General features: G+C 36.7%; 2 protein-coding genes and 1 long non-coding RNA gene across 4 annotated transcripts; all 3 read left to right on the top strand.

The window, feature by feature from the left end:
* The first annotated feature begins 339 nt into the window (after positions 1-339).
* LOC113293072 (late embryogenesis abundant protein ECP63-like) lies at positions 340-2,965 on the top strand. Its single transcript, XM_026541838.1, has 3 exons — positions 340-2,010; positions 2,144-2,301; positions 2,416-2,965. Exons 1-3 carry the CDS (start codon positions 430-432, stop codon positions 2,717-2,719), a joined length of 2,043 nt encoding a protein of 680 aa, XP_026397623.1. The 5' UTR covers positions 340-429; the 3' UTR covers positions 2,720-2,965.
* Positions 2,966-3,137: 172 nt separating this feature from the next.
* LOC113298745 (magnesium transporter MRS2-11, chloroplastic-like) lies at positions 3,138-7,576 on the top strand. 2 transcript variants are annotated; one of them, XM_026547564.1, is made up of 13 exons: positions 3,139-3,664; positions 3,765-3,837; positions 4,010-4,080; positions 4,219-4,304; positions 4,412-4,502; positions 4,669-4,737; positions 5,231-5,311; positions 5,414-5,579; positions 5,699-5,744; positions 6,123-6,203; positions 6,584-6,666; positions 6,814-6,857; positions 7,014-7,576. In XM_026547564.1, exons 1-13 carry the CDS (start codon positions 3,233-3,235, stop codon positions 7,110-7,112), a joined length of 1,422 nt encoding a protein of 473 aa, XP_026403349.1. In that variant the 5' UTR covers positions 3,139-3,232; the 3' UTR covers positions 7,113-7,576. The 2 variants fall into 2 exon arrangements, with proteins under 2 accessions (XP_026403350.1, XP_026403349.1); XM_026547565.1 differs by lacking the exons at positions 6,584-6,666; positions 6,814-6,857; positions 7,014-7,576 and having other exon boundaries at positions 3,138-3,664; positions 5,699-5,790.
* A 15,663-nt stretch (positions 7,577-23,239) lies between these two features.
* Positions 23,240-26,137, top strand: LOC113298744. Its single transcript, XR_003334361.1, has 3 exons — positions 23,240-24,715; positions 25,328-25,413; positions 25,904-26,137. It is a non-coding gene; the product is annotated as an uncharacterized LOC113298744 (long non-coding RNA).
* The last annotated feature ends 232 nt before the right edge of the window (positions 26,138-26,369 follow it).

Below are 26,369 nucleotides of genomic sequence, written 5' to 3'. Positions count from 1 at the left end.
TCCATACGTCAAATATGATTCCAAGAAAACAATTTGAAATTGCCAGAAGTTAGCCGACTCAGCATATTTTTCTACAAGCAGGTCGACAGCTGTTAAGTTACTAATTACTAGACACCTGCATGCCGGTGATAACGTGTCATCCTGATCAATCCCAAGTTTAAATCAAGCCAATGTCCACCGACACGTGTCAAGCACCCTATACGTGTCAATAAAATGTATCACTTCATACCATGTGTCATCATATCATTAAATCAGTCCCCTTATCTTTACTTCGTGTATATATACAACCTTCGGTTTGAGCAGGTAAATTCACTAAAATTTTCATTCCATTTTGAGAAACAAAATATTAGAAACTGATCTTCGTTCAAGCGTTCGTGAAAAAATCTGAAAAAGAACAGAAACATTTGTTGAGAGAAATTGTTAAGCATAATGGCATCAAGACAAGCAAAAGAAGAGAAAGCTGAGCATTTAGCCAGGGAAGCAGCAGCTGAATTAAGAGATGTTAATAGAGATAGGAGGTATGAAGAAGAATCGAAGATTAAATATGACGAGGAACCACAGCAACAACAACAAAGACCTGGTGTTATTGGGAGTGTTTTGAAAGCTGTTCAAGGTACTTTTGATCATGCCAAAGAAGCTGTGACTGGTTCTAAAACTGCTGCTCATGATTATGGCACTACTGCTGATCAGACTACTACATTGGGTCAAGGAACTGAGTACTATGAAAGTGGTGTCCCTATGGGCTCTGGTTATGGCGAGGACTATACTGCTACTGCTGCACAGAGAACTAAGGAGATGAAAGATACTTCTGGGGAGAGAACAAAAGAGTATGCCGGGAGTGCCGCTGAGAAAGCCAGGCAGGCGAAAGACTCTACGGTTGATACCTCCAGAGAGTACACTGGCAGTGCTGCTGATAAGGCAAGGCAGACGAGAGAAGCTGCTGAAAGGAAGACTAGGGAGTACGCAGATACCACCAAGGATTATGCTGGAATTGTGGCTGAAAAGGCTAGACAAGCAAAAGATGCGGCTGTCGACACAACCTATGATTATGCTGGAAGAGCTGCTGATACGACCAAAGAGTATGCTGGGGCCGCAGCTGAGAAGGCAAGACAAGCAAAGGATGCAACTGCGGACACTACCTATGATTATGCTGGCAGAGCCGCAGATCAAACTAAAGAGTATGCTGGCGCTGCAGCTGAGAAGGCAAGACAAGCCAAGGATGCAACCGTGGATACAACTAAAAGTTATGCTGGAAGTGCAGCAGATAAGACTAAAGAATATGCTGGATATGCAGCTGATAAAGCAAGGCAAGCAAAAGATGCGACTGTGGACACCACAAAGGAGTATGCTGGCTATGCTGCTGATAAGGAAAGACAAGCCAAGGATGCTACTGTTGACACCACAAAAGAGTATGCTGGATATGCCGCTGACAGAGCAAGACAGGCCAAGGATGCCACTGTTGACACCACAAAGGACTATGCGGGAAATGCAGCTGAGAAGGCTAGGCAGGCCAAGGACGCAACAATAGACACCACAAAAGATTATGCAGGAAGTGCGGCAGAAAAAGCTAGGCAAGCCAAGGATGCTACAGTAGACACCACGATGGACTATGCTGGGAGTGCAGCCGACAAGGCGAGAGAAGCAAAGGATTATACTGCTGAGAAGGCTGTTGAAGGCAAAGATACTGCAGTTGGTAAGATTGTTGATCTTAAGGACTCTGCAGCTGATGCCGCAAGAAGAGCTATGGATTTCTTGACTGGTAAGAAGGATGAAGCCAAAGACAAAACCTATGACACTGCTCAAGCTGCGAAAGACAAGACGTATGACACTGCTCAAGCAGCCAAGGACAAGACGTATGGGGCAGCTCAAACAGCCAAGGATAAGACCTATGAAACCGCTCAAGCAGCCAAGGACAAGACGTACGGGGCAGCTCAAACAGCCAAAGACAAGACATACGAAACTGCTCAGTCGGCCAAAGAGAAGGCAGCTCAAACTGGTCAAGCAACCAAGGTATATATATAAAGCCTTACAACCCATTTTCAATTCACATCAGTTTCTTGCGTTTTAATTCTATTTAATTGGGATTTGAATTTTAGATGGAATGGTTTCATTGAGTTAATCTCTTAAATTACTTGTAATAAAGGACAAAATGGGTGAAACGGAGGAGGCAACAAGGCAGAAAATGGAAGAAATGAAACTAAGGGGAGAAGAGTACAAAGAAGGGGCTAAGCAGAGAGCTGGTTCTGCTCATGCTTATGGTCACGATGATCAAGGTCTTAGACATGTTGATGAAGGTGAAAGGTATGTGCAATGTAGTATAATCAAGGTCTTAAAACATTTTTAAGTTTCTAATTTTTTGTTAATCAAGTTGTGTATATTTACGATTTATTGTGTTAATGTCATATTTAATTGCAGGGGAACTGCAGCACATTCAAACATATTTGGTGCAATTGGAAGTGTAACAGAAGCAATCAAAGAAAAATTTACAACACCAAAGGATGTTGTCGAGAGAGCAAGGCTTCAGACTGATGATTCCAAATCCGGAACTGGTCATGAGAAGATTACTGTGGATGTGCAAAGAGAAACACCAGCTGGTCAAGTTTCATCTAGATTGAAAGCTTCCGATCAAATGAGTGGTCAGACTTTTAATGATGTTGGAAAGGTGGAAGATGCAACCACGACTGTACGCCTCAAGCGTGATAGCCAGGGTAAAATGTAATCATCTAAATGTGTCAAGAGGAAGGAGGCAAGAAATATTTTGGAATGTGATTAGTAAATACGTCCTCATGGATGGATACTATGTTCTTTTTTTCTGGTTGTATTTTGGTTTCAGTTTTTTTTGTTTGTTGTTTGAGTTTTAACTTCGGGGTTTGAAGGTTGATGATGATGATCTTACATTCCTGTTGTTATAGTTAGTTTGTGTTCTTGTTTTTATGTATAATAAAAATACGACTCCTTCTATGTAGTTCTGCCGGTGCTCTTGATAAATTTAGTGCTGGTATAGACTTATTTCTCTCGACAGTCGACTGATAAGATATTTTGTGGACTTATTAGAGCTAGATTATTACACTTAAGAAGACACGTGTCGGTTACTTAACAGTCGGCTGTGGTTCTTATTCTGTTATCTGAAACGAACAAAGAAATCTATACTAATCCTTTTTATTATCAACAACAAAATCCTCCTTCCAGAGAATGAGAAATTTAGATTGGACTGAAGTGGAATCTTGATTCAATGGCCGTTTCACATCGAACAAATCTTCGTCTTCTTCAATTTCCACTCATCTCTTCTTCGGAGAGAAAATGCACTTCTGTGATTTCAGAGGGTTCTTCAAATTCAAGCTCTCTATTTCGGTCTTTGTTTACATCGAAATGTAATTACATATCTCTTCGAAGGAGGAGTGCTTTTTTGTTTGTTCCAGTTACAATATTGTTTTCTCGTAGAGTGAGATGTTCAACAAAATCTACTGATGAGAATTGGGCACTAGGAGAAAGTATTGACCAAGAATGGAACGATGATGGTGGTGCTGAATTGAGTAGTAATTCCAGAGCTGGTGGTGATTTTACTGGTCAAGAAGTTTCGGTTTTGGGGAATCAACACTTGAATGAACCACAGAAGTTGTCTAGTGATTCTCTTTCATTGGGAATAAAGGAGCCTATTTATGAGGTAATGTTGGTGTTCTTGCTGGGATTTTGGATTTTTGGTTGTGGGTTTTATGTTTTTTGGTCATTTATGGTCCTAATTTGTTATAAAAATGTGTATTCAGGTGGTAGAAGTGAAGTCGAATGGTGAACAATCGATTCAGAAGATTAGTCGGCGGCAGCTGTTGAAATCCAGTGGTGAGTAAGATGACTCTTTGAAGAACTTGCCAAGTTAATCTGTGTCTGACATTACTTGTGTTAAAACAGTTGAATTTATGTTTACCTTGCCAAGTTAATCTTTTGCCAAGTTAACATTACCTGTCAAGACACTACGTTTCTGCTCAAAATTTGTAGTTATTTTTACCTTTAGGTCTTCGTCCACGTGATATTCGGAGTGTGGATCCATCGCTATGGATGACAAACTCAGCGCCCACTTTGCTGGTATGTTTGGACCTCCTTATCACTTTGTGCTTCTTAGACTGATGTTTAAACTTCAGGACTCTTTGGCATGAATCCAGATATTGCATTTTTTTAATCAGATTAACATGCTTTCAGAATCTCATACTTTCTCTTTGATAGGTTAGAGAACATGCTATTCTATTCAATCTTGGCTCGCTGCGTGCAATTGCTATGCAAGAGCGTGTGCTTATATTTGATTATAACCGGTGAGATCTTATACTGCGATTAACCATTTGTGGTTTTTTCCAAATGGATAACAAATTTGTCTTGTGAATTAAGAATTTACTATCATGTACATGTTGAGCGTCTCTAGGAAGGGAGCGAAGGCTTTTCTAGAACATTTGCTGCCTCGGTTAGTCCCTAAAGATGTAAATGGAGTGCCATCAATGCCATTTGAACTAGAGGTTAGTTGTTCACTATCCAGGTCAATATTGAAAATATGTTAATTCGTAACTATTTATCCGTGAGGGATAACTTTGCTATGGTTGGAATTGTGATTCTAGTGCCTCTATTGTTTGGGGGAAACTTGGTGGGTCATTTGTATCTTGTCTTTTTTATATATATTATTAGGTTGTTGAAGCTGCACTGGTATCCCGGATACAGCGTTATGAGCGAAGACTGATGGACGTGGAACCTCGTGTGAGTATGTGAATTTGTATGTATATCTTTGAGTATTATTTTGTTGTCTCTTATATTGTGGTGAAAGAATGCTGACCTTTTTGAGACTTCTACAACAACAACAACTACAACAAAAGTTCCTGGTGACTCATAACACTGGAAAGTATTTAAAGGGTGGAACTAGTTTCTATTTGGCTATAATTTTGTGGCATATGCTTCAACTTGTGTTCCTATTTCAAGGTCATTATGGTGAAGGGTTTACTAACTGAGAGCTCAAATGGGCTTCAGCTGCCATTTATCTCAACTTCATTCTTAGTAGAAGATCATTGTGTAGGGAAATTGGGTTAGTACCCAAATGAAGCGAGTTTTATATACTAAAGTTTCATCCATTCTTCTTTCTTTATACTGATTCCATCGTCTCCATGCTAAAACGTTTCCTATTCATTCTTTGAGGGGAAGGGTTTATATTCTATATGTTCTTTTGTCCCTCTCACCTACCGGTGTTCTCGTGTAGGTTGTAAAACTACTGGAAGTTTTGCCCAATCGGCTGACAGCTGATGTATTGGAGCAACTTCGTTTGAGTAAGCAAACCTTGGTACGGTTGAATCTCGATTTTACTTTGAGTTATCTGCAACCAACTGATTTCTGAATCTGTTGGCATTAGATAATGTGTTGCATGTATTCTACTTTTTGGAAGGTTGAATTGGGTTCACGAGCAGGGGCACTCAAACAAATGCTGCTTGACCTTTTGGAAGATCCCGATGAGATACGCCGTATGTGCATCATGGGAAGAGATTGCACCATTAGGAAAGGGAGTACTGACATGGATTGTGCTTTTGATGTAGACAAACAAATCGCTGAAGGTGTTTTGCACAAATTTTTCTTTGGTTGTGTGTCAACAAGCATGATCTCTTTTGAGTACATTCCACATCTGCTTTGCTTAATCGTTTGTTAGTTATAAAATGTGGTTACCTTATTGCAGAAGAAGAGGAAGAAATAGAGATGCTCTTGGAAAACTATCTACAAAGGTTGTGCTCAGAGCCTTTTGCATATTTAAAGAACTTGAGCGATGCGGTATTCTGTGATCACTGATTCTACATATTGCAGAGCTTTAGAATTCAGCATGGGCCGTATGTTATTTTTTCTTTTATTTATTTTCTTGGAATGAATGCAGTTTGTTATGTATTCCAAAGCCTTGTTGGCATTGGGTAGTTATTACAGCTTGATACGTGTAAAATGGGCATAGTAAAAACCTCAAATGTGCATGTGATTGAAACTACAAAGCATCTGATCACGGAATCCGATTATCATTCTCTGTCAAAACATAAAGCGGCACATACGCAGTAATATTAAGCACTAATTAGTTGTCAAATGTGTAATCTGACCATTAGTTTCATATATTGCAGATGTGAATCTTGTCATGCTCAGGCTGAGAGGCTGCTTGATTCGGCAAAAGAAATGGAAGATTCAATTGCTGTCAACCTAAGGTTCTGATGATATTTCCTTTATCTTCTCTATTTTACAAATTCTGAGAAAGCCATCAACTGCTTATATCAGTTCCATATACATTTAATAAACGTACAGTAAAAAAACCTCCTTAGTGGGTAAACTTGTGCCTATGAGTTTGGTTTTCATAAAGGGGGGGGGGGGGGGGGGGGCTATGGATTTGTAGATCCATTGAGGTTTTAGAAAAAAACAAGTTCTGGCTTAAGTTTGTACAAGGGACGTTAATTTTGTGAACAATAAATGTTGAAGACAATCGATACAGACTTCCTGTTATTGCATGCCATTTTGCTTATGTGTTTGTTAAGTCATATAACTGGCCGAGGTTGATGGATGGCCTTTCTTTTTCTCCACCTACTTTCAGTTCTCGGAGACTTGAGGTTAGTAGAGTGGAACTGCTTCTGCAGGTTGGCACATTTTTTGTAGCTATTGGTGCTCTTGTAGCAGGTAATTTTTTTGAAACTAAAACACCACCTGGTAATAGATGTGATAGGTTTTGGAACTTGAAGAATTGGTTGGGCCTTAGCTCTGCGTGAGGTGTTACATCTGAATAGGCTCACGCCCACACTGAAGGTCATTTTTCTATTGCTGCAGGTATATTTGGTATGAATCTGAAGTCCTATCTGGAAGAACATGTGGTATGCATCTCAACTCGTTTATCTTATCATTGTTGATTCCTTGCTCCCTGACATCAATCCTACTTTAACTGTACTGCTGCCTTCATTTCCTGTGCAAGTCTTGTCTATCATTCCTCAGTTTTACGTCTAGCCTTCTAATACTCATCCTTCCTGCAGTTTGCATTTTGGTGGACAACAGGTGGAATCATACTCGGTGCTTTTGCGGGATTCTTTCTTATGTACACTTACCTCAAGGCGAGGAAAATATTGTATTAGATGCATTCTACAAGGTAATGAAAAGCCTTCCCACGGAAGCACTGGTGGTCCAGGCAGAGCCATACCAAGCTTTTAGGAGCTCTAGGCAAAGTGGGTTCAAAATGAAAATAAATCTACAGATAGTATACATTAAAGCTTGCAAATCAAAGAAGAAAGTGCCACATTTCAGGGAGAAAAAAAACAATAAATTGTTGTTCTGTGAAGAAAGATTATATTAAAAAATGAGAAGATTACAAGTTGCCAGAGAAGAAAGACGGGATAGTATCCAGCCATTCTCTCCGACTTCTAGTTCCTCTACAAAACTGAGCTGCTCTATCAGCTAGATCATTATAATCCCTACTAAAGAAATCTACTTTGGCATAAGTAACAGCATTTAGATTATATTGTACTGTTGGACCAACTTATCTGGTTGTTATATGAATACTGATAAGAAATAACTAATTAAGCAGATTTTGTTTTGTCTCTATCTTTAGCCTACACTGATGACTCCAACTAAAGCAAGACTTTCTGCCTCGGCGGCTCTAGCTATCCCTTGGATGATCTTGCAAGCGCTGTATTCAGTTGAAATAATCATCATGACAAGGCCAGTTTTATCATAAGAAGCATCACAATAGGTAAGTACACATCAGCAGGGAGATTATTAGAACAGAATTCAAGTTGTGAATAATAGGAACATTGGCAGCATTTTGCTCCTGGTTGTTCGAATCAGACAAGTAAACTTCTGTGTCATTGACTAGCTTTATAGCTAATCTGCACTCTGCAGTGGTCCGATGATTAAGGTTCCCTTGGAAAATCTGAAAGCACACGTCCGTCCAAATACTCCAAGTATCGGTAAACACAGCACAAATATATCTTTATATAGATCATTACACAGCCATTTGAAAATCCAATACTTTATTGTTGAAATGTCAGTAATTGAAGAAGATATTTTTATTACTCTTGAAGAACACAATAGAAACAGTTGATCCTGTCAATTGTCTTACTCTTCACACAATGTACGTGACTACACACAGATGTACGTACTTATACAGAGACTGTAACACTAACAGCGAAGCAAGAGCCAGCCATATACTAACACGACTTAAATAGACAGCTATTTATTGTGTAAGAGAAGTGTAAGCAAGAAACTATAACTGTTATTAGCCACCCTCAAGCTGAAGTTGTCGTGCAGAGAAAACTTTCAGCTTGTCGCATAGAAAACTAAATCTTGGACCAGCCAATTCTTTGGTGAAGATGTCCGCCACCCGATCAACAGTAGAGATGTAGTTAACTGTAAAGACCCTCAAGCTCGTCAACGCTATTAGACCAGTCAAGAAACGAATTAGCTGATAATAATTCGATTAGTCAAACACGAACGTTAATTAATAAAAATTAATCTAACAACGATTTAGATACGAAACTAGTACCATTGGATAGATCTCGAAAAGTTACGCGGAATGGACTACTTAAACGTGTCAATCGGATGGATGCCGGATGAAGAAGATTTATAAATTTGTTTTCGGAGGGTAAAAGTAATTTTGAATATTACCCTTGTGGCTGCACGTGTCGAAGCGAGTGGGTGTCTCACCAATTCGGTCGGCCTTATCTAAACCTAACTGAGAGGATTATTCTTCTTTCTCATCTTTTCTTTCTTTCTTCTTTCTTCTTTCTCTTTCCTTCTTCCTCTGTTCTTCTTTTCTCTGCGTGCGATTGAGAATCGGTTCGAGAAAATTAATTGATGAGGGAGATGGTGAGGTTGTGAACCAGGATGAAGAACAACTAAGGGAGTGTTGGGTTTTTGTCTGTGGTGACAATCAAAGAGAAGCAGAGTTAGGGTTCTTAGATTTGATTATGATTCTGAAGATCTAGAAGATGAATATGGAGCTACGGTTAGATCAATAACAATGGGTAGATGTTTAATTGGAGTTTTGAAGTCGATTCAGTTGTGAATCATCGATGAGAATTGGATTAGGGTTTCAGGGGAATTACATAAGAGAATGGGAAGATGAAATTGATACCCAAGAGGATTGATTGAAGATGGGTTTTACCTGAGTTAAAGTTTGGGTTTGAAGAATAGATCAGAATCAGTAGTTAGGGTTTGATTAGATTTTAATGAAGGTTGTTGTATGTTGGCTGTGGTGAACTGACAGATAAGGGAGGAAATTGTAATGTTTTGTTTGAGTGAAATCTTCTTAAGGTAATTGTTTCTCAGTTAATTAGTGAAATTATTCACTGTTGATTCTATATGATGATTTATGAGATGATGAGTTCCAGATGGGTTTAATTAGATTGAAGTTGAAATTGATTATATGGGTTTCTAGTAATTGTGTTGTTGTAATTTGATGATAATTGAAGTTGATCGAATTCTGGGAATGAAATTGAGAAATTTCCGAGAAGCTGGTGAGGTTTTTATATTGTTGAGTTTGTGGGTTTGATCATGAATTATGATTTGAGATAGCTATGGTGGTTTATTATTGAGTGTTAGGTGGATGTTATTGTTGAATTTTGTTGATTCAAGTTCTTTTAAATGGTTTTTTGTGGAGTCGAGAAGTAGTGGTGTTGTTATGAAGTGATTTTGTTGTGGAGGTAATGGTGAAGCTGTACAGGATATGGTTGGTGGTGATAACTGTTGCTGCTGGGTTTCAAATTGAGTTTACATAATTGCCGGAGTTGGTAATGTTGAACTGAGCTTGGTGTTTTCTGAGTAGTTTTTATTGCAGAACAGAAGTTGTAGCTTATGTGTGTTTGGTTAAGCTCAGAGTTTGGAGATGGAGGTAAAGTAAATGTAATGGATTGGTTGTGATTGTGTTAGCAGATTCAAATTGTGTTTAACAAGATAATGGTATTGGGGAAATGTAGAAGATGTTGGTGGAGCTGTAATTAGGGCTGCACATGGGTCGGTTTGGGTCGGTTTTGGCCTCACCCACCACTCAACCCACTGATGGCGGGTAACAGAAGTTGTCACCCATAACCAACCCGACATCATAGTGGGTCGGTTTTAACCCGACCCACATTACAATGGGTTGGTTCGGATGGGTGGCGGGTTAACCCGTCATAACATGAAATGAATTGTATGAACATGACAAATAACTAAAAGTGCAGACAATTAGCATCATAACAAGTTACTTACAACTAAAAGTGTTTACAAAATAAAAATGAGTTCAATTTCTAAAAGCTCAAATGGTGAATTACTAGCCTACTGGCTACTGTACTAAATCCTAATAACTATACTAGTAGCTGGAGAAAAGAAAGATCATGAGATGTGATTCATATCAAGCGACCAGCTTCCTCCATCGAAAAATGTAGACGGTTTATCCCTGAATGCGCTGGAAGCCTGAAATCAATCAACGTATGTCAATTAGTTACAACTTACAATAACGTAGATGTAACAGACCAACGAACTCATAATCAATTTACTGACAGTGGCCTTTGGCGTCATTACCTTGTCTAACCCAATAGGAATCAATCATCTATGATGATGTAAGAAGTAGCAAGGTCACCAAATAGATCTGCAAGGGAAATGAACAATTAAAATGAAAGTTGATGTAAGTAATCAAAGCACCGACAATGGGGTATAATTCTGCTATGCCATCCATGTGATGCAACCAGATGACCATGAGAATCATACAAATTAAATGTCATACAACTCAAGCCTCAAAACTAGAGAGACTATATCATACAAATTAAATGTCAGACGTATTCAGTCACCAAAGAGATACATATTGTTGTTTGATTGTATGAGTTAACTTCTACAGTTCTGGCACAAGTTCAATAATCATCATCCATTGCAGAATATAAAACAACAAACGAATATCACCACAGAAAATTATAATAAGAAAAAAGCCATTTCAGGGGAGGATGAAAACATTGCAAAACATATTGCCGTTGATAATTACAGTGCAGGGGGGTCAGTCAGAGCAGCAGAAACCAAAAATGTAAACCAGCTGCTGCTTATGATGATTGTACCTAGATAACAGATTAAAGCTATCTGCTGCCAATTTTAGTTTAAGCAACTCTAAAAGGGGAATCCACCCATAGAATTAGAGCCAAGATTTTTACTCTTTCTTATTTTCAAATACAAACACTAATTTTAGTTTTAAGCTATTTGCTGCCAATTAAAGCTGTCTGCTGCCAGTAATATCACTTTCCATGGTGAAAGATTGAGGATGGATGTTAACATCCATTAAAATAAAGTAAAATTGAAACACAAAAAATTCTGTAAAACAGGAAGTATACCGCACTGTTAGAAACAATGAATCAATTCGTTTCTTATTTACTGCCAATGTGCTCAAGTAATAACATGTTACAGTCTCAGATTTTTAGCAATCATAGTGACCATAAAAATACCATTACACTAACAAAATCCCCAAAATCATTAACAAAATCTCAGATTACTTTTAGCTCAGAATCAATTGGATGTTGCCAGATTGGATAAGGGTCATAAGTATACTACCTCAGAATCTCAGATTACTTTTAGATCCTTTAAGAAGTGAACAAAATCCCCAAAATCCAATTCCAATATACACAAAAGATTAACAAAACAAAGTCAGAATATCGCAAGATCAATTAATCAAAGATTATAACAAAAATAGATACCCCAAATTGAAAAAAAAACAACAAAACCCTAAACAGATACCCCAAATTCAAAATCAAAGAATCTAAAAATTATAAATATATCAATTAGTCTGACTTACGATTCTTACCTTCCGTTATTGGATTTCTGGTGCTGATCTGAGTTGAGAATTGATGCAATTGAAGTGAAAAGGCACAACCGAGCGAAGGAGAGAAGAGGCTGAAGAGGAGTGAAGTGAAAAGGGGTGAGAATGAAAGTTGATAGGATTAGGGTTAGGCATTATATATGGTATTTTCTATGGATGAGATTAATCCTAGGATAGATAATCTAAGGTAAGGAAATTTTGGCGGGTAGGCGAGTAGGGTCGGGTGATGGAAGCAGCTACCCGCAACCGACCCATCATACAGCGGGTTTGGTCGTGCTCACCCATAGTCAACCCACTCCTAAGCGGGTTGGATCGGGTGCGGGTTAATCTTGGCGGGTGCGGGTTGGGTCGGCAGGTAGGGTCGGTTATGTGCAGCCCTAGCTGTAATTGTAATTGAGTTGGTGTTCAATTGTAGTTGCAGATTAGAAGTAATAGTAACTGGAGGTGGTGTTGTTTGTGAAGATGTAGTGAAATGGGGTTGAATAGAGCTGAACTAGTAACAAAGGTTGGAAATGAGTAGTATGAATTGAATTTTAAATTGGGAGCTTAGGAAGAACTCTAGGATATTGTGTGGTGGTTGTGTTCTGATGGTTTGCTTGAGTTGAGAAGATTGTACTGCAGCTACTGCTTTTGCAGGTAAGCTTAGTTTAGTGTTGTATTTGAAATATGAAGTTTGTTTAAGATATTTGATTGGGTTGTTATTGTTTTGTTGAATCAATCTGGTAGAATAAGAATCTAATGAATCAATGGATTAAGATCTATTAGTCATTCCAGTCAGTTTAGCTGACTCGGTTTATCTGACTGAGTTGAATCGGTGTTAACTCACTGAGTTACAGATCCTGACCTGAGTTGACTTGACCTTGACCATTTACCCAAGACTTTGACCTTTGACTGAACGTTGACTGTTAGTTGAACCATTTGACCATCACTGACCGTTAGTTGACCCAGTTGGGTCAGCTCTTGTGTAATGGGCCGAATCTAGTGGATTTGGGCTTAGTGCCATGTATCCTTAGTTAGATATTTTGGACCTTTATGGTCTGAATTGACCTTTGGTTCCTTCTACAAAGTTGTAGATACTCATAAGACATAGCTAATGGACTATAGAATCAACCTAATTGATTTAGTAACTCTTAGATATGCTAAATATAGATACTAAAAGATATAGAATTATAAATGGGCTTAGAACCATTAGATAGAACTCTACGATTCTTGTATGAGCCATTTTGGATAGATTCTTAGAGTGCTTGTGTGATTAACAGTTAGTCTATATTAACAACGATCGATTCAAAGGATGAACCAATGGATCGTGGATCTTGAGGTAGGCGTGGCTTGTCTGCAAAAAAAGGTGGGAATACTTTTAACTCTTTTGTGATTATTGTTGTTTTCTTTTACCAAAGTTTATGTTTAACAAATTCATGCATTGTCTGGTTGTGCTTTCCTTGCATTGTTTAACTTTGACTTACGAAAGGTGTGTTATTTCTTTTAATCTTTCCATTGCTTGGAAAGGAATTGTAATGCTTTGTTTGTCTTTATGAATTGTTTGGGAAATGAGAATTTCCATCTGTGGTATATAGGATACTACTCCTTCATTTATATCTACATGAATTCGAGCTTTTATGCAATCACTAGGTGCGGGACGAGTCACCATATAGCTACATAGGTGCAGGACGAGTCACCATATTATATATTGTTTGGAAGGAGTTAGTTCCATATACATGATTGTTTACCTCTGTGATTTGGTTGTGTTTAGTGTTAGAGAAAACATGAATTGTTTTCAAATCATTTCAATGATTGCATGAAAGTTAAATGTTATTCCTACGGGGCACCCCTTTTAGGGATGATGTGCTCACCCATTCCCACTTTCAGTTTCAGAGACAGATCAGAGTTGCGCAACGGAAGCTTCGAAAAGTTGATTTCATTAGTTGAATAACTTCTACTATGTTTATTATATTGCATATTGTATCTGTAGACCTAATGACTATTGTATATATATCATTTGAGAGGACTTCTTGTATATATATGTTTCTGAACGGGTTAGTTTTGGGTTAAGTTTTGTAGCACATTTTTTAGTTGAATGATTAAGTATATGATTTAGATTTCTAGTGCCTCTATTTTTAGTTAATCTCTTGGATTAGTCAGCTGCTAGCTTTGGGGGCGCTACAGTGTTGGTATCAGAGCTCACTATTAGATCTTATATGGGAAAATTAGTTAATAGCCATTGCCAGTTAGTGAAATAGATTAGTTTAGAACTGGGTTGGGTTTGTGAGATAAATCTTAATCACTAAAAGCTATCAATAATTGAAATATTTATTTGATTGATTGAATTGTCAGCATTCCTGAGAAGCAAAAGATTGAGAGTCCAGGCGGAAAAGACATGCATAGATAGTGGTCTCATGACAAGGGCCTTGTTTTGTTTTGGTTGTTTGTTTGTTATGAAGTAAAAATTGTAGGGTACACCAATTTGTAGTTAATAAGGATTTGAGAATAATTAATCTAAAAACTGTGAAAACGTAGACAGTTTAATACTAAAATTAGTGAAATCAGTATTATTGATAAATCTTGAAAGTCACATAGAAATTTATCGAGTACCTTGACTTATACGTAGGGTCAACAATTTATAATCACCTAAAGGTTAGTGATATTTTGGGACTTAATAAGATTTGTAAGAGTGGTTAGAATAATAATTCGACCATCAGAGTTAATAATAAAATATTATATTAGTAACTAAAGATGATAATAATAGTAATAATAATTTTTAATAAAGAACGCTAGCATTTATCAATTAGTATCATATTGAACACAACTTAACTAAAATCTCATTGAAGACATATAACGATAAAAAGATAATAATTATGAGTAAATAGTTATGGGAATTTGATAGCGCTTATTTACGATTAAGTTTAGTAAATTAAACTAATTACAAATTAAAGATAAATGTTTTGGCGTTTAAATTAGATAATTGATATAATACATATTAGGCATTAGACTTAAGGAAGCGAGGATATAATATATAAGATAAAAAGACACTTGTTAGAAATCTTGTACCGAAATTATCTTTGGGCTAACAAATAATCCAGTAAATCTTTAAAATGAAACAAATATACGTGAAGTAGTAGTATTAGCGTTCAGATACTTAGAGTAATATTAGAATTTAAAAGAAAATAATTTCGTATATTGTTAGGATCCTTCTTTGTAAATAAATTCAATCATCTTTTGAAATGCGAAATTAGGATGACGAACTTAAACTGTTAGAATTTAAACTAGTACTATATTGAGCATAATTTAAATTAAAATCTCAATAACAAATATATAGCGATAAAATAATGATTAAGATTAAAGAGTTATGGAAAATTATTAGTGCCTATGTACGATTAAGTTTTGCAAAGTTAACTAATAACAAAATAGAATTATGTGTTTTGTATTCAAACCAGATAGTTAATATAAGATTTATTCGGTAGGATTAAGAACACGAGGTTATATAATGCATAAAATAGAGACTAAACTTGTTAACAATCGTATACCCAGATTATCTTTAGTCTAATAAATGATTCACTATATCATTAAATTATACACACGAAGTGATATTTATAGTACTCGAATGCTTAGAACAATATGAGACTTAAAGGACAATAAATTTTCCTATGAATAAGATGTTTATTTTTAATACCAAAATCTAGGACATGTTAAAATTTGTGCAGACTCAAATTTAAACCATATTAAATTACCAACGCCAGTCTTTAACAAGATATAGTATACGGATTCAATATGAAATATCAATCCTTACGTGAATGTAAAATTATATTCAAAATATTAAGGCTTAGTGTACCAACTGGACTATTAAATTAAGAATGATAAAGATGATAAAATAATTAAGACAATAATTTTTGATAGGATGAGCAAATAATAATACTATATAATGCTAATTACTATAAAATTTAAAGATGTTGTGAATATCATTTGGATAACAATTATTGGATAGTAATAGCAAAATGTAATTTTATTAATAGTACAACTTAAGGATTATTTAACAATAATATAAATTTAAGGAAATAAAGTTAGATCAAATCAAATCTAGTATTAATAATAGAATTAAACTTGACATTATTATTAACTTTGATCAACTTTTATCGGCCTACGAAATAAGAAATAAATATTATGATAATAATAAAGCATTAATACCAAATAACTATGGAAAAATTGTTAGCGGTTACTTATTTATAGCAAATCACATAGTGAAATAAACAAATAGATACATTGGAAATAATAATAGTAATATTTGGATAATCGATATAACGGTAGTACAACAATGCTAACATATTAAATAATATCAGATATTGTAAAATTGATGTGAAATCGAATTTGGAATATTTGCATTGAATAATAAATAATTCAGATAACTAAATTGCTTAAAATGTTGTGAAATATGTAAATAAATTACGAAGTAAATTTATCAGGAATTACACCAGTTAAGATAGAAGTTAAAGACTAATTAATCTTAATAAAATAAAATTAGCACTTAGTTAATCTTGATAAGTTTGCACTTAGTTAATCCAGCACTGGGGAATAGTGAGGTTGGTAATTCTGATGTGATCGGGTGATACTTGTTACGTAGGTAAGCATTGTCAGGAGTCATGAACCTAGACAGGGCAACTGCATTCTTGTATCACTAGGGATTGAAAGGAGACTTGCTTCTTTTAGTGGACTGATAGATCCCAAATTTTACTTAGAAACTTATTTATAGAGTATTTCCTCTTGTAATTAAAGACACATGTCTTATAAAATATAAATTGTTAATTGAACCTAGAGCCACAAATTTTAGTTGTAGAACGCCATTTAAGTTTGTTCTTTGTTTCTTGTTGTTTGCGTTTAAACGAGAGATAGTATTAGTTTTATAAGGTGGGTAGTTTTGGAAGACTATAAGGATGGTTCGATTTTCGAGGACGAAAATGTATAAGGTGGGGAGAATGTAAAGACCCTCAAGATCGTCAACGCTATTAGACCAGTCAAGAGACGAATTAGCTGATAATAACTCGACTAGTCTAACACGAACGTTAATTAATATAAATTAATCTAACAACGATTTAGATACGAAACTAGTACCATTGGATAGATCTCGAAAAGTTACGCGGAATGGACTACTCGAACGTGTCAATCGGATGCCGGATGAAGAAGATTTATCAATTTGTTTTCGGAGGGTAACATAGTAATTTTGTATATTACCCTTGTGGCTGCACGTGTCGAAGCGAGTGGGTGTCTCACCAAATTTGGTCGGCCTTATCTAACCTCGCGTTTTTAGGGGCCACCCGAAAGGATTTAGGGGCCATCAATTTATACCCAGCCAAAGACTCTAGTTAAGGGGTACCCTATATGATATTGAAGTTACATAAATTCCCTTCTGGTAAAACTGTATAAAAACCAAATCAAAAAATTCTACTCATTTCAACTGTATAAGAATGCGAAGAACGCGTACCCGGCAATGTAGTCGGTGGTGGCGATTCCGATAGTCAAACACTTCATCAACTTCAAATGGCCCCAATTAGGTAAGAATCTATCATTTTTGGGGTTTATTTCGCTTTAATTCGTCGAATCGAGAAAAAAAAATTCTAGGGTTTTCGGTTATTTATCCAGATTCGGGCGATATTCATGCTTATTTAATTCCGAATGTAGTCGTGTTCTTCATTTCTCAAGAATATCGACAGTATTTGGGAGAAAGATTTGATAATTATCTGCCGAATATTGGTGGCCATATCTTCCTGGATACAAACTGCTAATAATCGGTAGTTTAATGAATTTTTTGGCTACCGAATATATTTAAGTAGACACACAATATTCGGAAGAACACTCACTACCGAATGTATATATTGAAAAAATCTCAAAATTTCTGATATAGGAAAAATCCCATTTTGGGGCCAGTATTTGGGCCATCGTACATTCGGAACTTTACAAAAAACCTATCCTCCGAATATTACAAGTTCAAAACAAACCACGCCATGGCTCCAGGTGGTTCCAAGGGCCAATATTGAAGGTTAGATAGCCCACATTCGGAAGTTTTGGTAACTAATTTAACTTCCGATTAGTTCAAAGACAAAATTTGAAAAGTATAAGTTTTTCCCAAATTCTGATTTTTGGGCTATCGTACATTCGGAACTTTACAAAAAACCTATCCTCCGAATATTACAAGTTCAAAACAAACCACGCCATGGCTCCAGGTGATTCCAAGGGCCAATATTGAAGGTTAGACAGCCCATATTCAGAAGTTTTGGTAACTAATTTAACTTCCGATTAAGTTTTGGTAACTTCCAACTTAATCGGTAGATACGAATTTAAGTTTGCCACTGAATGTCTTATTCGGGGGTAATACGTGTATCGTTAACAACCGATTGTAGTGCACCAATGATACGAAACCTCAACGGCCATATTTTCAGAAACCTCAACGGTCATATTTTCAAAAATTAGATCCGTTGGAACTCTAATCTATATAAGGAGGGTAACCCCTCTCAGTTATTATTGAGTAAAAAATCGGAATGAAAAACCTTTTCAATGGAAATTCCATCATCAATCGACAACATACTTCGAAGATGCAAGCGAACAACTACATCAATTGCAACAATGGAAGGAGAAATACAAAAAAGGAACAAACAACCCAAAAAAATTAAACCATCGTTAGTGGCAACGGAGGAGGAGGAAGAGGAAATCAAGGCTAAGAAGCGAGGTCAAGAACAATTCCATCATAGAGAAAGATTAAAACAAGTTGAGGAAGAGACCGAATGGATAAAAAATTATTACATTGTGAAAGATCTACCCAAAGAACAGCAGGACGATCGTATATTTTGGATTAACGTTTCATTGGGTCCTTTTGTTGGTAAGTACAAGAAGCCACGCCACAATTATGAACCATCGCATGTTTCTTCAAGGGTGCACCATGTTATAAAATTGTGCACCGAGTACAACCGTATTCTTGCTAGGCACAGAGACGACAGGTTTGCGGCACAAGATGCTTATTCCAAGTGGAGAGGAGAGTCGTTTCTACATTTCGAAGCCGCGTTGATTGTTGCATCTCGGACTGGGAAAAAAGAATAACATGTGATGTTTGAGTGCTGTAAATTAAAATTTTTAAATTAAAATATGGAATTCTCGAATATGATTAATCGTTGAAGTGTTATAATACTGTTGTTCCGATTACATAGTTTCAAAAAAAATTATAGTAACTCAGCCGATTCCTCGAAAAAAAACGATCAAACATCGTCATCATCCGAGGGGATCAATTCGAGTAACTCAGCGGGAAAGTTGTTGCCCATAACACGATCCCAATCAACCATGTTGGACTCATATTGTTTCACTCAATCCTTGCAATGGTTCATCGGGAAGTAATCGTGCCACTTACTCAACGGAGGTAACAGACAATCTTTCTTTACTCTTAAACCGATAAAATGCATTTCATTCACAAATTCCATTACGATTCTTCTACCTTTAACCGACTCGTCGCAAGACGTTCTTGTGGGTGCAAACGTCATGCTAAGTCCATACATAGGAGGAACAAAGAAATGTACCACGCAATTCAAAACGTCCGCTAGGGATTGTCTTCAATCCCTTTCGACACTTCACACGCGCAACTAAGTCTTTGAACTCTTGTTCTTTGTCGTATCTATCTCCTCGCCTCATCATCTCCATATAAAAACCCTTGTCCTTCACTAGTTGTACCGCCATCTTATTTCTTAAATATTGGCATTGGGTGACATCTTCGATATCCGCCTCTCTAAAGTAACCCATTTGTTCCGTAGCAACGTGAAACCCACAATTTCCATCCCCATCAACCTCGTCGGTCGACAAAACAAATGGAATTATAAGTGGAGGGAGTTGTTACAAATACTCTTTGTATAATGTATATGTGGATCGATTTGGTCTTCCATTAAGATCTCTAGGGCAACGAAGAGTACCTTTGTCCTCTTTTATAGTAAGAATTTCCATTGGTTGGGTTTGTTGCGAGGCGTTCATTTGATCAACAGCTTCTTCAACAACATTGGGTTGACTTACTTGTCGGGTGGTTGGTCCACTTTGATCATTTCTTGGACGACCTCTTTTCTTAGGTTCCGGCTCATCTTCAAATTCGGCTTCCGAACGCTCGTGCCTAGACAATATTCTTTTATTAGACAAATACTCCTTCAACTCTTTTCTTTGGATGGTCCTCGACACTTCGGTGTTCGGCCTACCGGTGTTCTTTTGCTTAATAGGTTCATCAACCTCCCTTAAACAAGGGTGAAGGGCTTCCTCCAAATTATGCATCAATATTTGCTTTTTGGTGCCGTTTGATGTAGCGTAACGCTCGGCTATTCGTGCACACAATTCCGACTCGAAGAAAGACGGACCATCAACTACCGGGGTGTTCGGAGTGAAATTTAATTGCTTCCAAAATGGGTGAATATCATCGATGTCAATCACTTCAACATACCTACCCAACTTATGACGACATGGGAGTCCAATACCTATCATATCCTTGCAAACACAAACCGTATTCTCGTCATCATAAGTTTTATATAACTTCAATTGTTTCATCATGCGATTTATTCCCATCTTGAAACTTTATGAACAACTCCCCTTAGAAGCAATTTTTCCTTAATGTTCCATCGGGAATTGGTGTACACTAAATTGCATACATTTCCTAATCTTTACGAGATCACGATTGGTGAATTCATGGATTGCTTCTTGGATCGACACAACTCCATTTTGACTACCAATTAGTATTTTCTTTAGTCGACCATGAGACCCCTCCGCAATGCTTGTCGCCTCGTTCTTGAAGTTACGATATTCATATGTCCATGCAAACACAAACCTCTCCTTAATCGTTAACCATTGTTTTTTACAATACTCAACCGGTTTTGGGTAGTCCGTGCCGTATTCATCCTCAAATTTCTTCAAGTTACATTCGTAAATTTCCTCGGTCATCGACCAAACGATTTTGTCCCATGCTTTCATGAACATTTTCCAAATTATTCCATCCTCCTTCCACTTTTCTTCAAATAGCCTATCCTCTTCCTTACGTTCTTCCACGGTTAATTTACTAATGCGCTCATCCTCTTCCTTTGACCTCTTGATACCCTTCCTTGGTCTTTTAGCTCGGAAATGATGATGTCAATTGGTTTTGAGATTGCATTGAACGTGCCACGTACATTGCAAGGTTTGGGCTTCCGGAAACACTACCGCTATTGCATGCATTAAGGCTTGATCGTTATCCGTTACAATAACCCTTGGAAAATTATCACCATTATAAATGGACCTCAACGTCTCCAACATCCAAATGAAACTCACATTGTTCTCATGATCCATTAAACCCCGTGCAATCGTAAACGTGTTTTTGTCCGAAGTATGGCAAGCAATGTTCAACAACGGCATGTTATACTTGTTTGTCTTATAAGTAGCATCTATCAACAAAATTTGATGAAAGCATTGAGCCAATTGGATCATTTCGGGATGTGCCAAGAAAATACGAACCACTATACCATCCTTTTCTTCACTTCTCAAGGTGTAGCCGTGTAACTCCGCTAACCACTCCGATTGTTGCATGACCGTTCTACCATCCCAATCATTCCTTTTGATCGTAGCTAGGGCCGACTTAATTGTACACAAAGAAGAAAAGTTGTCGGGATCGTCCGCCTTTATTTTACTTAAGATCGCACTCGCTTTTTGGATCCGCATAGACCTCACCGTCTGCATGTGATTTGGTTTTAACTTGGCAACCATTACATGTCCAATTAAATCCAACGAATCATCATGGTTGTGACAACCTTTATCAACTTTATACATTTTATACTCTTTACCTTTAATACCATCGGGATTATAGAAGACAATCTTAAATGGGCATCCTATCTTCTTGGTATTGCTTCGGTATTTCCTATTCGTCTTCCGTATGTACTTACTATTCTTTCCCTCGTGACTCTTTCGCGTCCCACCTCGATCACAAATCATTTCAAATCGAGTGTCACTAACATGATTATTTTGAACTACCACGCACATGTTATCTTTTTCCTTGTTCATAAGCCATTCCTTTGCCTCCTTCTTACTTACAAATGTATAAACGTGCATAAAACAAAACAAATCTAATAAGCATAACCATTTAACATATAAATTTTGAAAAAAAGAAAAAAGTAGTAATGAGTATACCAAATCGTTTGCATAGTATAGGGAAGTGTCGGGCCTCAAATAGAAGTCATCAACAAACTCTTCAACGGCCTGCATATGAAAGCAACAAATTATTATACAATAATCGGAGGTTATTAAATAAGTCAAACTTCCGAATACTCTATATTCGGAATCCTATCGGTTACCCAAAACACCCGATTTATGCAAATGAATGTACACAGTTTACTGAGTGCAAAAAATGATGTAATCGGAAGCTAAAATATATAGTAAACCAGCCGAATATAAATAACCGGAAGATAACTTTAATCGATAAACATCCGATTTTCAAGTTTTCGAAAATTTTATTTCGAGGCCACTGTTATATTCGGCAGTCAAAGAATGTTAAACTATTACCGATTGTAAAGGATAAGAATACTGAGTTTTGAAATTTTCCGAGGAATTCGTTTTTGGGGCCATTCGGGGGTAAATAACTCTACATAACTACCGAATGTAGATATTTTTGGAAAACCAGTTTGGGGTTTTTTCTCATCTTCGGCAGTAAACTAGTATCTTGTAACTACCGAATATACATATTTGGTACTCAGTGTGTTATATTCGTAGGTTTATTCTACAAATTATCTACCGAATCTGGGTAGTTCATGGCATTCAATGCATGCAATAATCGGTTTTTCTTGTTTACAAAAGCACACAAACACATGCAAATCGAGTATTTGAGTTTCTTAACACAATACCTGTGTTTTACATGCATCGTTAGCTTCAATATCGGGCGATTCTCCATTTTCTTCCATGAAAGGGTCGTCTATGTTTTCCTCTCCACAAAAGTTTGGATCATTCAACATATACCCCAAATCGTCTTCTTTAAACGGTCGTGAACCCTCAACATTTTGTTCTTCGTCATGATTCTCACCTTCTTCTTCATATCCATCCATTTTTGTAGTGATAAAATGGGTTTTCTCTTTTTTTCCTTCACCCTCTTCTCTATAACTCTAACAACTCAAAAATGAAAAAGAAATGGAAAAAATGAAACACAAATCATTCTAGTACTGCACCGACTACAATCGGAAGTCTGGGAAATATTTTGGCTTCCGATTGCAATCGGAGAATAACAATGTTATCATATCCTCCGAATATATAAGGGTAATTTCCATTACGAATTACGCGAGATAAGAGCTGGCTACATTTTCCCTTTGGGTGACCTTTTTTGTTTTATTGTTGGCCCCTAAATCCTTTCCAGTGGCCTCTAAAAACGTGAGGTTATCTAAACCTAACCGAGAGGATTATTCTTCTTTCTTATCTTTTCTTTTTTCTTCTTTCTTCTTTCTCTTTCCTTCTTCCTCTGTTCTTCTTTTCTCTGCGTGCGATTGAGAATCGGTTCGAGAAAATTAATTGATGAGGGAGATGGTGAGGTTGTGAACTAGGATATAAAACAACTAAGGGAGTGTTGGGTTTTTGTCTGTGGTGACAATCAAAGAGAAGCAGAGTTAGGGTTCTTAGATTTGATTATGATTCTGAAGATCTAGAAGATGAATATGGAGCTACGGTTAGATCAATAACAATGGGTAGATGTTTAATTGGAGTTTTGAAGTCGATTCAGTTGTGAATCATCGATGAGAACTGGATTAGGGTTTCAGGGGAATTACATAAGAGAATGGGAAGATGAAATTGATACCCAAGAGGATTGATTGAAGATGGGTTTTACCTGAGTTAAAGTTTGGGTTTGAAGAATAGATCAGAATCAGTAATTAGGGTTTGATTAGATTTTAATGAAGGTTGTTGGATGTTGGCTGTGGTGAACTGACAGATAAAGGAGGAGATTGTAATGTTTTGTTTGAGTGAAATCTTCTTAAGGTAATTGTTTCTCAGTTAATTAGTGAAATTATTCATTGTTGATTCTATATGATGATTTATGAGATGATGAGTTCCAGAGGGGTTTAATTAGATTGAAGTTGAAATTGATTATATGGGTTTCTAGTAACTGTGTTGTTGTAATTTGATGATAATTGAAGTTGATCGAATTCTGGGAATGAAATTGAGAAATTGAGAAGCTGGTGAGGTATTTATATTGTTGAGTCTGTGGGTTTGATCATGAATTATGATTTGAGATAGATATGGTGGTTTATTATTGAGTGTTAGTTGGATGTTATTGTTGAATTTTGTTGATTGAAGTTCTTTTGAATGTTTTTTTGTGAAGTAGTGGTGTTGTTATGAAGTGATTTTGTTGTGGAGGTAATGGTGAAGCTGTACAGGATATGGTCGGTGGTGATAACTGTTGCTGCTGGGTTTAAAATTGAGTGTACATAATTGCCGGAGTTGGTAGTGTTGAACTGAGCTTGGTGTTTTCTGAGTAGTTTTTATTGCAGATCTGAAGTTGTAGATTATGTGTGTTTGGTTAAGCTCAGAGTCTGGAGATGGAGGTAAAGTAAATGTAATGGATTGGTTGTGATTGTGTTAGCAGATTCAAATTATGTTTAACAAGATAATGGTATTTGGGAAATGTAGAAGATGTTGGTGGAGATGTAATTGTAATTGAGTTGGTGTTCAATTGTAGTTGCAGATTAGAAGTAATAGTAACTGGAGGTGGTGTTGTTTGTGAAGATGTAGTGAAATGGGGTTGAATAGAGCTGAACTAGTAACAAGGATTGGAAATGAGTAGTATGAATTGAATTCAAAATTGGGAGCTTAGAAAGAACTCTAGGAAATTGTGTGGTGGTTGTGTTCTGCTGGTTTTCTTGAGTTGAGAAGATTGTACTGCAGCTACTGCTTTTGCAGGTAAGCTTAGTTTAGTGTTGTATTTGAAATATGAAGTTTGTTTAAGATATTTGATTGGGTTGTTATTTTTTTGTTGAATCAATCTGGTAGAATAAGAATCCAATGAATCAATGGTTTAAGACCTATTAGTCATTCCAGTCAGTTTAGCTGACTCGGTTTATCTGACTGAGTTGAATCGGTGTTAACTCACTGAGTTACAGATCCTGACCTGAGTTGACCATTTACCCAGGACTTTGACCTTTGACTGGACGTTGACTGTTAGTTAAACCATTTGACCATCACTGACCGTTAGTTGACCCAGTTGGGTCAGCTCTTGTGTAATGGGCCGAGTCTAGTGGATTTGGGCTTAGTGCCTTGTATCCTTAGTTAGATATTTTGGACCTTTATGGTCTGAATTGACCTTTGGTTCCTTCTACAAAGTTGTAGATACTCATAAGACATAGCTAATGGAGTATAGAACCAACCTAATTGATTTAGTAACTCTTAGATATGCTAAATATATATACTAAAAGATATAGAATTATAAATGAGCTTAGAACCATTAGATAGAACTATATGATTCTTGTATGAGCCATTTTGGATAGATTTTTAGAGTGCTTGTGTGATTAACAGTTAGTCTATATTAACAACGATCGATTCAAAGGATGAACCAGTGGATCGTGGATCTTGAGGTAGGCATGGCTTGTCAGCAAAATAAGGTGGGAATACTTTTAACTCTTTTGTGATTATTGTTGTTTTCTTTTACCAAAGTTTATGTTTAACAAATTCATGCATTGTCTGGTTGTGCTTTCCTTGCATTGTTTAACTTTGATTTACGAAAGGTGTGTTATTTCTTTTAATCTTTCCATTGCTTGGAAAGGAATTGTAATGTTTTGTTTGTCTTTATGAATTGTTTGGGAAATGAGAATTCCCGTCTGTGGTATATAGGACACTGCTCCTTCATTTATATCTATATGAATTCGAGCTTTTATGCAATCACTAGGTGAGGGACGAGTCACCATATTATATATTGTTTGGAAGGAGTTAGTTCCATATACATGATTGTTTACCTCTGTGATTTGGTTGTGTTTAGTGTTAGAGAAAACATGAATTGTTTTCAAATCATTTCAATGATTGCATGAAAGCTAAATGTTATTCCTACGGGGCACCCCTTTTAGGGATGATGTGCTCACCCATTCCCACTTTCAGTTTCAGAGACAGATCAAGTTGCGCAGCGGAAGCTTCGAAGAGTTGATTTCATTAGTTGGATAACTTCTACTATGTTTAGTATATTGCATATTGTATCTGTAAACCTAATGACTATTGTATATATATATCATTTGAGAGGACTTCTTGTATATATATGTTTCAGAGCGAGTTAGTTTTGGGTTAAGTTTTGTAGCAGATTTCTTAGTTGAATGATTAAGTATATGATTTAGATTTCTAGTGCCTCTATTTTTAGTTAATATCTTGGATTGGTCAGCTACTAGCTTTGGGGGCGCTACATTAACGTCAATAACTTTGGACTGCAAAAGTTCTCTGATAAAGTGGTTATCAACTGCTAAATGCTTCATACGACCGTGAAATACAGGATTGGAGGAGAGAGATATCGCACTAACATTATCACACTGTATAACATGAGGTATTGGTAAGAAGATATGAAGATCTTTAAGAA

This window comes from Papaver somniferum, chromosome 7 (genome assembly GCF_003573695.1).
Source record: "Papaver somniferum cultivar HN1 chromosome 7, ASM357369v1, whole genome shotgun sequence".
Taxonomy (NCBI): Eukaryota; Viridiplantae; Streptophyta; class Magnoliopsida; order Ranunculales; family Papaveraceae; genus Papaver; species Papaver somniferum.
Note: the sequence above shows the minus strand (reverse complement) of the source record. Positions and strands in the feature narration are given on the sequence as shown.

What these genes read in the sequence shown, in the direction of transcription:
- LOC113298745 (XM_026547564.1), top strand. Translation starts at nt 3,233, where the DNA reads ATGGCCGTTTCACATCGAACAAATCTTCGTCTTCTTCAATTTCCACTC. An exon ending in TAAAGGAGCCTATTTATGAG is followed by an intron (nt 3,665 to 3,764) that starts GTAATGTTGGTG and finishes ATGTGTATTCAG; the next exon opens with GTGGTAGAAGTGAAGTCGAA. An exon ending in CTTATATTTGATTATAACCG is followed by an intron (nt 4,305 to 4,411) that starts GTGAGATCTTAT and finishes GAGCGTCTCTAG; the next exon opens with GAAGGGAGCGAAGGCTTTTC.
- LOC113293072 (XM_026541838.1), top strand. Translation starts at nt 430, where the DNA reads ATGGCATCAAGACAAGCAAAAGAAGAGAAAGCTGAGCATTTAGCCAGG. An exon ending in AAACTGGTCAAGCAACCAAG is followed by an intron (nt 2,011 to 2,143) that starts GTATATATATAA and finishes CTTGTAATAAAG; the next exon opens with GACAAAATGGGTGAAACGGA. An exon ending in CATGTTGATGAAGGTGAAAG is followed by an intron (nt 2,302 to 2,415) that starts GTATGTGCAATG and finishes ATTTAATTGCAG; the next exon opens with GGGAACTGCAGCACATTCAA.